This window comes from Parasteatoda tepidariorum, chromosome 6 (assembly GCF_043381705.1).
Source record: "Parasteatoda tepidariorum isolate YZ-2023 chromosome 6, CAS_Ptep_4.0, whole genome shotgun sequence".
Lineage (NCBI taxonomy): Eukaryota > Metazoa > Arthropoda > Arachnida > Araneae > Theridiidae > Parasteatoda > Parasteatoda tepidariorum.
In genome coordinates this window covers 63,338,453-63,356,993 of record NC_092209.1, presented here as the reverse complement: position 1 = coordinate 63,356,993, position 18,541 = coordinate 63,338,453, and the positions used below count along the sequence as shown (strand labels likewise).

At 28.0% G+C, this 18,541-nt stretch overlaps 1 protein-coding gene across 1 annotated transcript; it reads left to right on the top strand.

Annotated features, from left to right (window-relative positions):
• Nucleotides 1-142: 142 nt before the first annotated feature.
• Nucleotides 143-15,748, top strand: LOC139425833 (neuronal synaptobrevin-like). Its single transcript, XM_071181812.1, has 6 exons — nt 143-172; nt 958-1,036; nt 3,362-3,441; nt 4,827-4,878; nt 8,694-8,804; nt 10,589-15,748. The coding sequence occupies exons 1-5, from the start codon at nt 143-145 to the stop codon at nt 8,708-8,710; spliced, it is 258 nt and encodes an 85-aa protein (XP_071037913.1). The 3' UTR covers nt 8,711-8,804; nt 10,589-15,748.
• The last annotated feature ends 2,793 nt before the right edge of the window (nt 15,749-18,541 follow it).

Here is an 18,541-nt window from a genome sequence, read left to right as displayed (position 1 = left end):
AGGTAACTAATAGCAGTCTGTTTCATTTTTTTTTTATTTCACCTCTTTGTGTATCTCTTTTTCTTTAATTTTTGAAATCCCATTCCTGAAAGAAAAGTTTTCAAAAATAGGTGAGTTTCATGATGTAGTGTTAGAAGAAGGAATGGAATCATTGAAGTGGTTGAAATTGTTGGTATATNTAACCGGGTTTCGACTTATCAATTCTTGTAACCACACCCACTGTTGCACTGAGGCACTCCCTTGAGCTCATCAATGGTTATTGGAGCTGAAATTGAATGACCAAGGGTCTCTCCTTGGCGCCCATGTGACACCCTTTTATACTCTAATCATTGAATATCCTCTGACCTCCTCTATTTATGGCTGACCTGTCAGAGTACCTCTGTCAAACGCATGAATGTTATTACGCCCCCCTGCCTGGATGCCTGCCCAGACCATCATACCACCTTGACCATAGTGATAATTTCCACTAATATTAGAGGGATAATATTGGTTCCCAGGTTTTCTTCAGATAAGAATATGTCCTCAGTCATCATCTATTAAAGACTGTTTTCAGCATCATGCTTGAGAGTCCTTTATGTGATTCATAGTCAAAGGAGTATATTTTTCTAGCATATTTTTGTATATAATTTTTTTCTGTTATATTTTACATATTAAATTTTACTGTTGAAAAAAAATGATCTTATCAAGGTAAAAAATAAAAGGAATATTGACAACATTTTAACTACAATTATGTTATGGTATTAAATACGGCAATTGTATTATATTTGTTTTATATTTGTATTGATTCTTAATTATTAACCCTTCTGGCAGCAAGCTGTGATATATTATTTAAGGCTCTTCAGGAAAAGCATTGATCTATTAAATGTCTTACGCCAGAAGGAATATTTGTTTTGTGTTTGTTGATATCATATTAATAAATCAATTAGAACTAAGCCTATAACTTTTTTTTTACTGTAGGTTGTAGACATTATGCGTACAAATGTTGAAAAAGTCCTAGAAAGGGATCAAAAGTTATCTGAGCTGGATGATAGAGCTGGTATATGAAGTTTGTTTATAACAATCTTTAAACTATTTTCTTAAACTTTTGAATGACTGAGCATTTCAGATCTGAGCCAATTTGTATAGAAAATTCTCTTTGTTGAAATTTTTCACTAGGCATGAAAAATGGATTTTTAACAAGAAAGACCACAAGTGAAAGCAAGTTTAGGCCTGATAAATACTTATTCATGTGTTATAACTGGTGTTAAAACATCTAGCTAGTATTCCTGTTTTCTAAATCCTTTGGCACTAAATTCTGATTAAACATATGCGTTTTCCCTTTTATTATTAATTTAGGTCAAAATAACTGAAACATATTATGTTTAGCATTTTAATAATTTATGGTTATAAAATACACCATGAGACACCAATGTCTTTTTGTGTGTTACAGGTAGAATATTCCAAGCATGGCTTACTTCCTAACAATAATTTTTCGAATTTGCAGTTATTTGATCATTGTTATTCATCAGTTATTCATCATTGAAATTTCTTTAATTTACGAAATCATTTACTGATATTTTTGAATATAAAGGAAAGAAAAATTTCAAACTACATATTATATATTTTGGATTTTTTATTACAGTACAAATATAATTCCGATAATCTTAGCAGATTTTTTTTAGTTATTATGAGACTGTTTTTATAATTAAAAAATACCAAAATATGTTCTGCTTGTAATTAGAGCATCGGAAAAAAAAATATATAATGGAAGACACCTCTTTATATATATTTTTTCTGATCAAATGTCTATGTCAAAGGGTTAATAGACAAAATTATTTTTCTATTATATTTTAAATTATTTTAGATATTTTTAAACATTCACATTTTTCTCTCTCTTTTCGTGTTAGTTGTAAATATCTAGGTTTTAAATATTTTTGTGAAGCTACAAAATTTTTTACAGAGCACATTAATGTTATATTCATTGTTGATATATTTACTTCTTAATTAGTGAATGGTCGAGACACTCGCTATTGTGAAGGTTGAGGTTTCATCCCTAGTGACGGCTGGAAATCAACTATCAATATAGATATTCAAATTAACTTTTTAAAAAAATGCTTGGATTTGAAATTTCATCTTCAAATGTTAAATTGTAAAATATATATATATATGTATATATATCGACTGTAGAGTCTCGATAAATTGAGTCTCGGTTGTTCGAGTTTTCCATAAATCCGAGCTAAGGAAAAATAGTCAGTCTTTCTACCAAATAATGACCAATGCACACACAACCTTTGGAATGCTTATTATGATTGTTTTTTTTTTACGATTACTACGACAAAATGTTGAGGAACTTAATGTTAAAAACTTAGATTGTGTCTTAAACACTGAAACATGTGAATAGTGTGTTTAAACAAAAAACATTAGATAATTTATCTAATGCAGTAATGTAATGTATATTATAATTTGGTTTAATGCAGTAAATGTACCTTGATCCTCAAATGTAAGTAAACTTTTCTTTAAATGTATTTTTCAATTAAATATTGAAATTTGAAAATTGCTTTGTTTTCATTCATTTAAATATTTTTTAAGTTTTTTGATAATTCGAGTTTTCAAAAGTTCGAGGTAGGCTCGGTTCCATCTACCTCAAATTATCAAGACTTCTACCGTGTTTTTATATATATATATATATATATATGCATGCATAGTGAATATGTTTCAGAATGCTAGTCAATTCAAAGCATTTTCTTTACATATTTACTAAATGATTGTTTTATTTTTTATGCTGAATAATTTTGAGATAATTTTTCAGAAATATACCATAATTTATGATTTTAATTAAGTTTTAAAAATTAGAAAGAAAAGAAAAAAATGTATAAAAATGTGTGCCAACAATTCTTTTCATTTTAGAGTACTTATGACATCTAAACTTCTAAAAATGAACAATTTTTTATATTGTTTTGCAGAATTGAATAACATTTTACATAACTATACTAAATATGCCTCAATGCTTACATATTTTACAATGCTTACATTAATTTTAAAAATTAAATTCCGTTTTCATAAAATTCCTTAATTTATATATCATTTTTACTGTTTATTTTTTACTGTTTTATTTACAATATTGTATTGTATTACAATATTGTATATAATGTGAAATCTATTTATCAGTGGTAGTGAACTAAATGATAGTATGCTTTTGATCTTAATTTTCTTTTCAATTTTAAACGCAAAAATTGTTATGGATAAACATTATTTTTTTTAAACAAACTCTTGTTAGTCAAGATTCTTCTGATGTCAATTAAAAAAAGCATTCCTTTATCTTTGGCAATACTTTTTTTACAGAAGTGTTTTCTAATATATCATTTACTTGATCTTTATGCAGAAGCCCTACAACAAGGTGCCTCACAATTTGAACAACAGGCTGGAAAACTGAAGAGGAAATTTTGGTGGAAAAACTGCAAGGTAACTGAAGAATATTTGTTATTGTTTTACTTTTATATTTTTAAGAAATAAGCCTTTTCTGTTTTGTAATTTTTTTTTTGTTAGTTAAATTGTGCCAAAATCATATTTTTATTTAACTGTGAAGACTACTGTTCTTGAAAGCTTAACATGCTGGAAATATTTTATTTGTATTTTTTTGTTGATTTTCAGACAGTAATATTAACCATTTATAGATGTTAATGTAATAGTACTTCTAATTTATACAAATGCTACACTTATTTGTTTCTTTAAAATATGCGAAAACACTGGCATATTTTAAAAGTTGAATTTGGAAAACAAGTTGAATTTGGTTTTCAAATTTTACACCACTTACTAACTGTTGTTTCAAAACAATATATTGTGCATCACTGCCACCATAAAATAGAAAGCCCTATCTCCAAAGAACAAGTTTTGCAGGAAATAAGTAAAACAAGTTTCTTTATTTGCATTAAATAAGGGTTAGGGCCAATATGACAGACCCTGAACTTTCTGTTTAAACAGTGTAAAATATTATATAACACTAAAATATTGGCAATGTTTTAAGAAATTACTGAATATTTATTTAAAATTTAATTTTTATTATAGAATTTTTTAAAATTTATTTTAATTAATCTGGTAGTAGTCGCATTTTCATATCACAATATAATCACTTAAAAGCAGTGTACATGGCCTGACAGGTATTTTCTTAAAAATACGCGTGGGCCACATTTTGTCAAGGAATAATAATTGCTAATTTTTACTTATTTCTTGACCGGAATATTAAGGTAAGGATTTCCTATACATTAAGAAACAACCTTAAATATTCTGAACCCTTTTTTTTTCTCTACAAGTTAACATATTTATGTATGTGGTTAACACGTTCACACCTAACGTTGTACTGACGGTTATGCTGTTTTTTTCTTTGAAGAGTGGTAATCACTAATTAAATCTTATTTTAGCAGCAATTTTAATTTTTAAAATTCACGCTATGTTTTTTATATTAAACTATGTGCTATTTAGTTTAAAAATATATTTTCCTCAAAAATATTTCAATAATATGCATCTATTCAATAATTTTCTTGCATCTTGCTACCAGTTAAACTGTTTTATTAGCACAAACTGTTAGGAAAAATTTTATCTCTTGCTGGGGCAAAATCAGCGGCGCAAGTGTTAACTGTTAAATCTGCCACTCAAATTTTTCTGAAATTAAATTTCCAGAAAACATTCTACTGCTAAAAATTAAGTTTTGCAGTTCAAAAACCATTATTGAATAGGTTTTCATTTATTCTCCATTAAATGCTATTAATAAATGTAAAATGTTTTTATAAAGTAATTATGTTTATTGTAGATTACTTGTGCAATTGAAATTTATTTAATTATTTTTTCAGATGATAATTATTATGGTCATTATTGGAGTTGTAATCGTTGGAGTTATTGGCGGTAAGTAATTGTGCTCATTGGGGAACTTTTTTTCTTCACTTGGTCATAAGATTCTTTGCCTAAAAGCGTTTGTTGTTGGTAGGAGGTTTTTTTGTATGTTGTAGTTTCTGCAGCTTTAGATATTTATATTCTGGTTGGATTCAAATGTTCCCTCATAAATTATGCATTTTTCTTTCATTGTTATGATCTACTGAGTTTAAGAAGAGTAAGGAAAATTATTTATATTTCCCCTTGTTTTATATGGTAAAATGTTTCTGTCTTGTATTTATAAATTTTGAGAGTGGAGTTGCAGCTTAACACTAAACCTAACAGAACTGTTAAATGACCACTTTTAATACATTAAATTATTAATTGTTCCCAGTTTTCTTTTTTCCTGAACTTACTGCACCATTTTTTCTATAATATTAACTGAATTGTTCATTATCTATCTCTTCTTCTTTTGCAATAAGATTAAAAACTGTATTATTGACTTAAATATCAAGTTAGGATCAACATATATTTACCTTCAGATCAACTTATATATACATTAAATTTCAGACAAATGCTCATGTTTTATAATCATATAGATATATATCTATACACTCTATAACAAAAAAATCGACGCACCAAGAAGGAGTTGTCCGATTGAAACAAAAATTGGGGGATAGGAAGACAATGTACAGAATGGTAAATGATTAAAATTTCAGAACAATTGAATAATTTATTGCAGAGTTACAGTAACAAATTCAATAAGGTGTTGACCCGCCTCTAGCCTGGATACAAGCTGCCACACTGCGCGGAATAGACCAATAAAGCTCCCAGATGGTCTCTTGCGGTATTTCCTGCCAAATTTGATCCAATTGTCGAACGAGCTCATCAACATTCCATGCCAAATGCAATCGCCTTCCCATCATATCCCAGACATGCTCAATGGGAGAGAGATCTGGTGATCTGGCAGGCCAAGGAAGAGTTTGACTAGCTTGCAGATAGTTCATAGCAACACGTGCCGTATGTGGTCTGGCATCGTCCTGCTGAAAAACCAGCCCAGGGGGCTGCAAAAGTAACTGTTGCAAAACAAGTCTTAGGATGTCGTCGACATACCGCTGTGCAGTAAGTGTACCTCTAATGACGACCAAAGGGGTCCGGCTGTCAAAGGAAATGGCACCCCAGACCATAATGCCTTGTTGNTTAACCAATAAGCTCCTTTTCGTAGGAAATATCCTTTTTCCAGAGAAATTTTGCCATCGCTTTTTTAATTAAAAAAATTTATAAATAAAACATCAAAATTCAGATTTGCCATGGTTTCATAATGTGACCTGAATACATGATAGTCACATGAAAGTTTTTAATTATTGCCAATATACTAATTATTAACTATGTACTTTATGCTATCTACTATACAGTGGGTGGTAGTGTTTATTAAAACATATGTTGTGCAAAACTACTTTCTGGTTTAAAGTTCAGTGAGAGGTTAATTTTATTTAATTAGTTAATCTGCAATAATTTTTTAAATCTTTGTTCTTTAGGTCAAGATTTGAAAAAGATATTTAGATATTTTTTAAGTAAAAAAAAATTATAGTAGTTCCTTCCTTATATCTACTTTCTTATTATTCAGTTAACCATTTTCACCAACCCCATGCCAAATTTGTTTTTTATGTTATTTTTACCAGCTGTTAGTAAAGATGAGTGCTGTTACAAATGGAATTTTGGATTCTTGGAACCACCTGTCATTCCAAATTGCAAAACATTTCTTGCAACCTTTGACATGGCATTCCTTTTATCTGTTTTCAAATACAGACACGACATGTATCCATTTACTCATTTTTTAAAATTTTTTTATGTAAAGATTCTATGATTTAAAAAATATGCCACTGCATCATCTGCTGTGGTAGGTAAATTCAAAATTTTGACCATTTCATTCATTCAGCAAAAAAAAAAAAAAAAAATGTTAAAACAGAATAAGGATAGACTGAGTTGGCTTGACTTGCATTGTACCGGTGTCATAATTTATGAAATATTGGTGCCAAGGTGATGTTTTGAAGGAAAAAAATGGTTGATTGGTTAATATGTAACTATCACATTAATAATCATATTATGTGTATGTAAAACCAGCAGATAGAGACATATCTTCCAAAAAAACATTTAGCTACAAAGATAGATACTTTTGAGTAATTTTGCATACAATTTTATTTTTATACTTAAAGTAGTAGTAAAACCTATGCTTTCTATTTATTTTTCTGATTTAATTTAAAATGATTTTACTTAGGATATAAGAGTATGACAACTATAAAATGGAGCATTTTAGCTTTTACAAACTAAAGAATGTATTTCTGCATGTGACTGTTATTCAATTTTAAGTTTACTGTCACTTATCATTCAGATCATCCTCAAAAAGTTGCCAGGCATGTACTAGAGTGTACTAACTTTTATTTGTCTAAGAACCAAACTGCATTCATATTTTATATCAATATACATATTTGCCAACTTCTCATTTTTAGTAGATTTTTCATTTTTCATAAACTGAATTGGTAATAATTTTGGTAGCTAAGTTACATAAACAGTTAAAAAAAAACTGCATAAAGCCTGATAACCTTGTTGGGAAAATTATGTGCTATCAAAATTAAATTAGCATAATCTTAAATGTTATTTTGCTACCATGTTATGTACTGTCAGCAGGTAGGACTTATGGGTTGGTTATATCTATAAATGTTTATATCAATGAAATTTTTCAACTGAACGTTTATAAGCTCATCCTCTATTTACATATCCTGGTTTCTTTGATCCATTCCAAAAATTATTTTTTTTAATACCAATATATACGGAGTTGCTGGCGCAGTTTTTGAATTACGAGTCTAATTAACACAAGTCTAATAAACGAACATTACGAGTCTTGTTCAATATCAGAAGTTATTTTAATTTTGTTTAATCATAAGCAAGATGTAATTTTACCTAATACAGTAGGGAACCGATTATCCGGAACGATCGGGACCATCGCTATTCCGGATAACTGATTTCTCTGGTTTTCTGAATCGCTAGAAAAAGCGGTTTTTTTTATTGTTAAACCCAACTAAAAAATTTTTTTTTGTGGAAATAATCTTAAAAAGAAGAAAAAACGATGGAGTAATACACTAATGATTATTTCCAAAACGATGGTAAGGTAAACATCTTTCAAAAAAGAAAGAAAAATCCTAAAATCTTATGAGGAAAAAAATTTTTTTTTTTCAAAAATGGCGGTAAAATTTATCAAATTTCGTTCCGGTTTTTTGGTTTTCCGGTTTTCTGATTTCCGGATAACAGGTTCTGTACTGTATAAATTTAGTTTATAATTAATTTATTAAAATTTTTTCTAACTATTTTTTTAAGTTTACTTTCTTGACTTTTGAAATTATAGAGAGAATAAAAAGAAGAATTTATTAACAAATTGCATAAATTTTATCAATATTTAATTATGAAAACATTATCATTGTAAACATTTTCATATCCATGCATTATCTGAAATCTAGTATGGTTTTTTTTTCAGAAACTTTATAAGTGCTGTAAACTAGATGGTGTTATTATAACTCATTTTATTAGATAAATTTCAAACATTTTATTTAAATTTTGGTGATACTTTATCAACTGTGTACAACTAATAATTTTAAAGAAATTTTAGTCTTTGAAAGTTATTAAGAATTATGAAATTAATTTGGTTTAAATAATTCTTGTTAAGATTAATTAGAAATCCTATGATTCAATAATGATTGGTTTTCTGCTACTTCTGTTTCATTTAAATTATGAATTAGTTGCATAAAATTATATCAAAAAATAATAATTAATTATATTTTTCTTTCTATCAGCCTACTTGTACATGTGATGCCCAGAATTATTTTACTTCCTTGCTGTCTCTCGTGGTTTCACCTTTACGAAATTTGTAAAAATTATCTACAATGGGGTTTTGAATTAGACAAGTAGGTATGTTTAAGCTATAATTAGGTAACCAATAGCAGTTTGTTTCATTTTTTTTTATTTCTCCTATTTGTGTATCTCTTTTTCTTTAATTTTTGAAATCCCATACCTGAAAGAAAAGTTTTCAAAAATAGATGAGTTTCGTGATGTAGAGTTCGAAGAAAGAATAGAATCATTGAAGTGATTGAAATTGTTGGTATATTTATAGTGTTGAAGATTATGTAGCATTTTTAACTTTAGATTCGAAAACATAAGGTCACATCTTGCATCATTTTTTTTTTCAAAATTTCAGAATTTTTTTAAAACACCAAAATAACTATTTTAAATTAACTAAAAAGTTAACAACTTTAAAAATTTTATCAATAATTTAGCAGTTTAATTGTATTAGTTAATTTTGTGGGCATCTTAAAAACCACTTCATTTTTTTTAAAAATTATTACTTAATTTCAACATTAGTTTATAATTAGGATTGCTAGTTATCTAGTTTAATTTATGCTTAATAATTTTTGTTTTACAGCATTAAAGAACTTCTAGCTCGTTTGGAATTCTAAATGTAAATTCTGATTTGTTAATCGTATAAGTTTCTAGGTATAATTTAGTAGAATCTAGTGTTTTTATAATTTTTAACCAATAAGCTCCTTTTCGTAGGAAATATCCTTTTTCCAGAGAAATTTTGCCATCGCTTTTTTAATTAAAAAAATTTATAAATAAAACATCAAAATTCAGATTTGCCATGGTTTCATAATGTGACCTGAATACATGATAGTCACATGAAAGTTTTTAATTATTGCCAATATACTAATTATTAACTTCTATGTTAAATACAGAAAATTACTCTTAAAGACATTTAAATAATTTCTAAATGTATTTCTTTTAGAATTTTAATATTTATACTCTAAAAAATAAAATAAATAAGTGTGCCTCCTTAAAAAATTTGTCATAATATGCCTTTACTAGAAAGAGAAAATATTATTTTCTTTTTCATAAACAGACATGAAGGATGAAGGTTTAGTTAAAAAAATTCAAATAGTTTAAAAATTTTTGATTTAGTTGAAAATTTTCAATCAGTTTTAATCTTAAAGGTGAAAATGTATATATTCCCATCCTCCTTCCTCTCTCTTTTATTGTAACCAAATTAAATGTTTAACAACTTACTTTTTTTTGAAATAGAAAAAATTATTTTGTAATTTTTTATACTTATTTTTTTTTATTAAATCTTAAATTCCTTTAAAATATGCATTGGGAAAATATGAATTCAATTGGTTCAATTTAGACTGACTGTTCAAACTAAATCCAATCCAATAAGAATGCTTTCCAAATTTTTCTAATAATGATGAATTAAATATTTTGTTTTGTTAAGATTTAAAGCAGCTTGTAATATTTAGAATAAATAATATGTTTAGAATAAATATATATAATATTAATTATAAACTATGAACTGGATTTTTCCAAAAGTCATCAGTCAAGCAATTGTTCATATTTTATAAGTTGAAGCCATTTTGTAGTGCCCTCCGTTAGCTCCATATCAATAAATTCGCCCTTTCACGAATTTTTCTTTGCAGAGAGTCATAATGAAACTGATTCAGATCCTAAATACTAGAAGACTTTATTTATCCTATGCAATTCAACGTCCATACTAAATATTTGTCGTATAAAGTAGCTAAAAGTTTCTTTATGATACGATAATAGGATTTGCAGTATCAGTTCAGTTTGATTGTAATTACTGTTTTCAATTATTTTGTGAATTTATCTATCATATTAATATTGTTTCTAATTATCTTTTCAGTTTACTTTTATTCAAAGTACAGTAGTTATAGATCCAAGACATTGTAGCCCTTCTATTCTTGCAAAGCTTGCACATGTGCTCAAGACTTTCCAAAACTTCAGTATCTGCATGAAATTGGTGTATAAATGAAAATAAGTGTTTCATTTCCCTGTTAACCATTCTTCTTTTTGACAGAACTGAACTAAAGCGCTTCTCCATTTTTTTGGTAAACAAGATGTACTAACTATTTATTTTACACACCATATATTTCTAATTAAATCAATACACAAAAGCACCCTAACACATTTTGCATTTAAATAAAGATGGGAGGGGATTTATTTATTTATTTTTCCTCACCTCAAATTGTGAAACTTCAGAGTCGAGCATTTGAAAAAGATTTTAGAATAAGTGGAGATGTAGATATGAAATCTCACTGTGGCCTTTAGTGAAATTAAATGTTTTAAAAACTGTGTTTTTGACGGACATCTTGTGTGCCAAAAAACTGGGAATTAAAGCGCAACACGAGAGTCCTGCAAAAATAAAAAAAATTTTCGCGCTGTGTTAGACTATATACAGTTTAATCTCTTCCCTAGAAATAGATAGGTAGTTTTGCTGAATTTTTACTTGTAAAATTACTGTGTGTGTGTCTTGTCTTTTCACTGTAACTGTAACTGTCTTCACTGGTCTGTTTACTGATGCTGGAGTACATTCACCAAAGCAACAGGGAATAAAGATAGCGTCCATAAAATGTTTTGAAAGCCTCACGCCAAAGTGATTTCATAGTTTAGGTGTTTGACTATTCAAGTACCTTATATATGTGCCTGCTTTGAGCAATACTGTGTAAAATTTCCTTCAAGAAAACAAAAATTCATATTAACCGTTCTGTAATTGATCCAATTCTTTTTCTTGTAAAGTGAATGTTGGTTGTTACTTAAATATGTATATTTTAAGGTAAGAAAAGAAACATTAACTGTGCATTTGAAATGGACTTTTAGATGGTGTTGACATTTTTTATTCTGAAGCATGTAAATAAATGGATTGATTTAGTTGAGTTTTGGCGATTGTACTCTCCATCAGATACTATTTTTTTTCCGATTTTCCCGCCTTTCGGCATTTTTATTCCAAATTTTAAAATTTGATTTCTTTTTCTATTTCAAAGTTTTTATGTAATCCTGTAAAGTGTTTTTACATGCTCATTGGGTTCTCACAGATAGAGGTTTAAATAATCATATAAGCGTTTTGATAAAATAATCAACTTGTGGCATTTGAGTCTTTCAATATGGCAAAGTTCTAATGTTTTTAAAACTCAACATCTAACGGATTATACTGCAATAATTGATACTGCGCTTGGGAGGTATTGATGTAACATTATGATTTAAAATAGGTGGGAACCCTTTGATTTTTTCTCCCCGATGAAATTTTTTCATTAATTTTTCTGTAAGATTTTATAAATTATCACAAATTGAAATGTGTAGTTTTGAAATTCATTCAAATGATGAAATATGTCACAAATAGCTAATGAGTAACATGTAAAAATAATAATGGCATAGCTATGTGTTTAGTTGTGTGTAAAGTGACTTCTTTAAAGTTTTTTTTTTGTGTATTTTTGAACGATTTAACACAAAATTATTCAGTAATAATGTGCAATTTAAAATTTTATTTTTTATCATTTGGCATATTACATGATTTTTGTTAATGTAATTTTTGGAAGTTCCTTTACATGTTTTAGGACATTTCTGTTTTTAAAAAAAATTGAATCTGGATATATAAATAAAATGTAAACATTTAAGTGAAAATAATAAACTGACTTTGATAATAAATTAATACAGAAATTTAATTTAACCTTTTGTACTCAAGGACTAAGCATTATTGCTATATTGTTAATCACATGCAAAGGGATAGTGAGTGAAATTGTTATAAATGAAACATAAGTTCTTTAAGCCATAAGTATTTAAAAGTTAAATTTACATTTGTAATAATTATTTTTTTTTCAAGCATTTTATTTGATTTTTCATATCACAAAATTTTTAAATAATTCACTTAAAAACAGTTAACTATTTAAGATTGTAAAAAGAATGTTATCTAAAATAAATGATTTTGGAAATCCCTGTGGAGTTTAATTTAAAAAATATTATTTAGACTTGAAAACTTAGTGGAATTTCCCTAATGTGAAAGCAGAAAGGTATTCTCGACAAAAACAAAATCTCTCAGAAAATGAAAAGTTTTCCTACACATCCAAATCAATTCAGTGCAAATTTTGCATTGTTAATACAAAGTTATTAATTAAAATATTGTTTACATATTAAGTTAAGGAATCGAGTTACTACATTTTCTTTAACTACTTTTTTAAGTTTAACAAATTTAAAAACTGTTTTGAAGTTTTTAGGACAATCAAATATTTTTTTTTCTTCTGTTAGTTAGTTTTCAGTATGTATAATTTTGCAATTAATAGTTTATTAAATTTTTTAATAATTATTTTTCATGGACTTAGGATGAGCCTATAATGCTCTTTTGTCTTTTGCTGTTATAATTTATCACAGCTGTTAATTGTGTTTCCTTATACTTATGAAAGTTTGCACATGTTGATGCTTAACCTGCGTCTTTTCTAAACTCATCTTTATTGATGCTTGTGTGAGTATTTATTCATGCAATTATGAAGAGAACACTTAAGAAATTCCTTATGCATGTTGTAAGCATACTGTGTTACTAATTTATATTCTTAAATATTTCATTTGGCACTTATTGGATATTTTTGGCTGTGTTTCTTTCATTTTAAGAAAGAAACTTGGTTACAAGATAAATGTTGGCTTTATTTTTCTTTTAATTTTTTTCTGTTCATTAAAAGCAAATATATTTTTCTATTTTCATTACTATAAAGTGCATTAAGTTGCACAAACTATAACTATATTTTTAAAAATTAATTTGTTTTTTTTTTTCTTTCCAGACTTGTGAAAGAAATCCCTTTCCCTTTTTTTGTTTAACATGTTTTTTATTAATTCACTGTTGAGAGTTTTAACCTGTGTTTAATTAGTTCATTCTACTTATTGTTATTTTTAGGACTGTTTATTTTTAATTTTCAAATCATATTGAACTAGTTTTAAAGTTTGGTTTTATACTTTTCTATTTTAAGAGTGTCATATTTATAATTCATAATTAAACTTAGGTTTATGAATTTAAGTAAGAGAAGAACATAAAAGCATTGACATATTAGCTTATAAATAAAGTCTGTAAATCTACAATTTGTGGGGTATGCACTCTGCAACATTCTTGCTTATTTTTTGAAAAAACTATATATTTTTTTGTTTAATTTCTTGTCTCAAATATTATTTCTTCAAGAATGAAATTAGTCACTATTGCATCAAGTAAAAGTGCTCAATACCTAAATAATTTTATCTAATTTCATATTATTGGGAAATATTACATTGCAGGGACTTTAAATTCTTAATTTTACTCATGCATCTCAATGTTTGATGTTCTTGAAATTTTTATGACATTGAAATGATTACAGGTACGAAAACGTACTGTTTAATCATTTCTACACAAGCAGCTTCCCCTTTTCATTCTTAGTAACCTGCTGTTGGATAAAAAATATAATTTCATATTGCGGTATGAAAGTTATTATTGCCAATGTTTGAACACAAAAAGATGTTTGTTAAACACAGCCAGAAGTACTCATTAAGTTTCCAATTCCATTTCCAGTACAATATTTATCATTCATTCCTTAAACATTTTGTATTTTAGTTTAGCTTTGTTGTAATATATTGGTGTAATGAGTATTGTATTTAAGAGCTCTGAGATGCTGTGATCTTTGCTTGTTGTCACTGCCTGTATGTTTAGTTTGATTTGTGGTTATAAAATTACATGAAGGATTTCTGTATTGCATGAAAATTTTGATTAATAGGTGTATTCTGCATGATTTCAATTATGCAGTTTTTGCATGGTTCTCTACTCTTTATATTTTGAAACTATGGCATGTTTTAAGTGAATTAATACTTAAAAGTATTTTTTAAATTGAAAATAATTGTTAGCATTTAAAATTTTTGATCTGTATTAAATGGATAGTTTAGATGCAAAATTAATATTCTCAATTTTTTTTTTCATTTAACTCCTTCAGTTACCTACATTGTTAACAATGTAGGAGGCAACAATACGAAAGCAATCTGTGAACAATATAAGCATCACATTGATAGATAATTCTTAACAAAATAGAAGTAATTTAAAAAGACTTTAATTCAATTATAATAAATTAAAAAGAATAAAATTTTATGCACATACTTTTATTTCAAAATTTAGAAATAAAGTAGTATGTAATTAAGCAATTGAAGCACTCTGAGCTTTTTATAATGCTAATACAAAGCAACTATGTTTTGTAACTATTTCAAATTTAAAATGTCTTAAGTGTATGAGCGTGTTTTTAATAAATGTTAATGGTTTAAATCTTTTATTCAAATAATTTATGTCAATTTTCTGAGAAATGATAAAATATGTATAGTTTCAAAATTTGGTATCTTTTGTTAATTTCCTAGTTTTGCTGACACTTCACACTTTTCAATTTATTTTCCAGCCTACTAGTCATTGTTTACTTCTTTAGAAAAAGTAAGTTCCTATATTGTTTTTAGATTTCATTTTTTATAATCTGTGATATCTAGTAATTTTTTAATATTTTTGGCCATCTTAAAGAGATTTTTTAAATTGAAATATATTTTTTGTTGCTGATTATTTAAGTGTTTAGCTATGATGTTTGCTTTTATTTTATTATGTACATGAATAATATGCCCTTAAAGCGAGACTTGAAAAACTGGCTTTGATAAAAGTTTTCATCCTATCCAATGATAAGTTTTCGTTGTATCCAAGACTTATTATTAATGAGCCTATAGCTGTAAAAAAGGTTGTTTGAATTGTATGAATGAATGCTGTAATTATGCACTAATTATATAATCAATTGTTATATGTTTCATTAATTTTGTTCCTCTTTATTTTACTGTGATATTTTTGTGTACTGACTTGAAGTCCCTTTTCCTTTTTTTTATTTTGATGCTTTTACTAAATGTTTGTTTTAGAAAATTTATATACTTTGTTGAAGTCCAAATGTATTATACACTTAAATAATATTTGTTACTTATTCATACATTTAAAAATGTTGATTTTCATCTGCTCTATTAAAATGTTATTAAAAACTTCCTTTCGTCTTTCTTTGCAGTTATGATTTCTTTTAAGAAATAGCTTAGATTAAGGAATAGAAGAAATAGCTTAATTTCAGAAAAATAACTTGTTAACTCGCAAGAAACAAAAGGTATCAAAACAAAATTTTTTGAAAACAAATACTCAGCACTACTTTTCTGCATTATATCTGTTGATTGTAATTTAGATTTTTATTAAATATGCTTATATATTTATGTGAGCTTGTGTATATATATGTACATGCATATATACGAAGATTGTGTCCATAATCTGAAGATTAAACAGCAATAAAATTAAAGAATGAGTGGGTATATCTTGAGGAAACAAAAGGTATTAAAACCAAATTTTTTGAAAACAATACTAGAACTTTTCTTTGTTTGTGCATTATATCCATTGATTGTAATTTAAGACATCTGTCAAAATATGTTCCAAGGACTGTTACAATATATTTATTCTTTAAATATTTTTTTTATAAATATATTTTGTGTGCATAATCTGCAGGCTAAACAGAAATGAAAATAATAATTGGTTATATCGCGTGGAAACAAAAAGTATTAAAGCCAAAATTTTTGAAGAAAATTGGAGCTATTCTTTTTTTACATTATATCCATCGATCATAGTTTTAGACGCTTGTCAAAATATGTTCCAAAGGCAGTGTTTCAAAATATTTACCCTTGAAATAGTTTTATTTTGTGTGTATAATCTGCAGACTAATTGAGAAATGTTGGTCTGACAAGAATGTGTAAAGGGGAAAAAAATTCCCGTATGTCCCAATAGTTACTGACGATTTGTAAAATCATTTAGAGAAAAACAGAGGGAGAAAAAAAAGCGTTCGGTTTGTTGTTTTCTCTTATAAGGTAACTTATTTTACTACAACTGAGTTTCAAAATTTATCTTCAGGTGGCGTTGCTGTGTCTTTTAGTTTGTGTATCACTTTAAACAGTTCGCAAAAGAGCATTTAAAGCAAACTAAAAGGTCAGCCGAGCTGAAGATGGCTTTATCCTAGAACAACGTGCACTAGTATGGTTTTTTTAGTGACACAAGTTGATAGCTTGGTGACAAATCTCTGGAAACACAGATTATTCACTGACGTTCTTCTTAGTCATTACTAAAAATTGCCACCATTCGACGATAAATGTCTGCAGTAAGTGGAGTTTTTGTCCCTAAGAAGCTTTACCAGGTATTTTGTTCTGGGTGCATCCATTTTTAGTGCGATTTTACTTTCACTTTAAATGCTTTCACACGAACTGATTAGTTAAACACAATCTGCAGTTGATTGACCCTACCTTCCGTAATGACTCTGAATGATAGCGCTGCTACCACTACTATATTTCTGATGCTATTACACGTGTCCATTTTTCATTTAGGCTACTCCCTTACATAAAAGGAAGTGAATACTTGATATCCAAATGAAGTTAGTTTGTATTTTGTACTACTTATAAATAAACTAAACAACGGAAACGAAGCGCAAATAATGGTACACGAAAATCCAATGTTGTAGTTCTTTAAACAAAAATCTTCAACAATGACGAAATATCGAATGAGTAGTGTCTGGTTTAGTGTCATCATTAGTGCTTTATTTCTGATTTTGCTTTATTCATATGAATATTTAACGTATACGAGGACTGTTTATTTCCTTTGTTTCCAGAAACAAAGTCTTACAAATAGTTTTTGTTTTCATCAATAGTTATTAAGCTCATCAATTATCTTACAATTAAAAAGAAAAAACCTGAAACAAATCAAATAATTAGATCAAAACTCAGTAAGTTCACCGCTTATTATTTGCATAACATCATTAGTCGGAAAATCATTAATTCCAATTTAATTCAGCTGAGTTAGAGATTTTTGAGAAAGTCGTTTATAATTAAAAAAGAAAAAAACAATACATCTTTAATAAAATCTCCATCGTGAAGCCATTTTTATGTAAACTTTTTGTTTTGTTCTAACTCCAGATGTAAGCACCACTACTTATTTTTGTTTTTCTTTCGATTCGTTTCTACTGATGTATTTTGACTCCTATTTTTTTTTATTGGTTGATTCAGTTTTAATTTTATTCATTTCACACTGTTCATTTGAAATGTTTTTCATATTTTTCTGTATTCTACATCGAAGCTGATGCTTCAATGTTACATTACCGGGTACTACTGTACCCTACCAGAGGAAATAATTATAGGCCTAATAGAGAGCCCACAATTTGGTCCTATAGGTTACTAAGTAAGTATATAAATAACAGTACGTTGAGTAGCGTTAAAATAAAGAAATTCGATGTCAATATTCTGTATTACAACATGGCCCTATATCTCCCTTTAATATTAACCCATAATATTCAAACTGGACCACTTAGTATATTACCGGGTACTAGTGTACCCTACCAGAGGAAATAATTATAGGCCTAATAAGAGGCCCCATAGGTTACTACACTATCTGGCCATTAATGACCGGACACCACTCATTTCGGATACATGAGGTGCTAGTATCAAGTCAGTAGGGCGGAGGGCCGCCACGTGCCTAAATCACAGCTTTAACCCTTCTAGGAAGGCTATCCACTAGGTGTTAGTACACGGCGGCAGGTATTGCCCGCCATTCCTCCTGTAACATGGCGAAGAGTTGAGTGGTGGTTTTGGGGCATTGTGGTCTGGCCCTCAACCGGCGCTTCGACTCATCCCAGAGATGCTCAATTGGATTGATGTCGGGACTTTGGGATGGCCAGTCAAGCTCTTGCACCTCCATTTCATCAAACCAGTCCGTGATGGCATGTGCTTTATGAATGGCAGTGTTATCGTGTTGAAACAC

Bases quoted from the DNA above. Each gene is read 5' to 3' on its own strand.
- LOC139425833 (XM_071181812.1), top strand. From the start codon at position 143: ATGGAATCATTGAAGTGGTTGAAATTGTTG. The intron at 1,037-3,361 runs GTATATGAAGTT...ATCTTTATGCAG, and splicing joins TGAGCTGGATGATAGAGCTG to AAGCCCTACAACAAGGTGCC. The intron at 3,442-4,826 runs GTAACTGAAGAA...TTATTTTTTCAG, and splicing joins TTTGGTGGAAAAACTGCAAG to ATGATAATTATTATGGTCAT.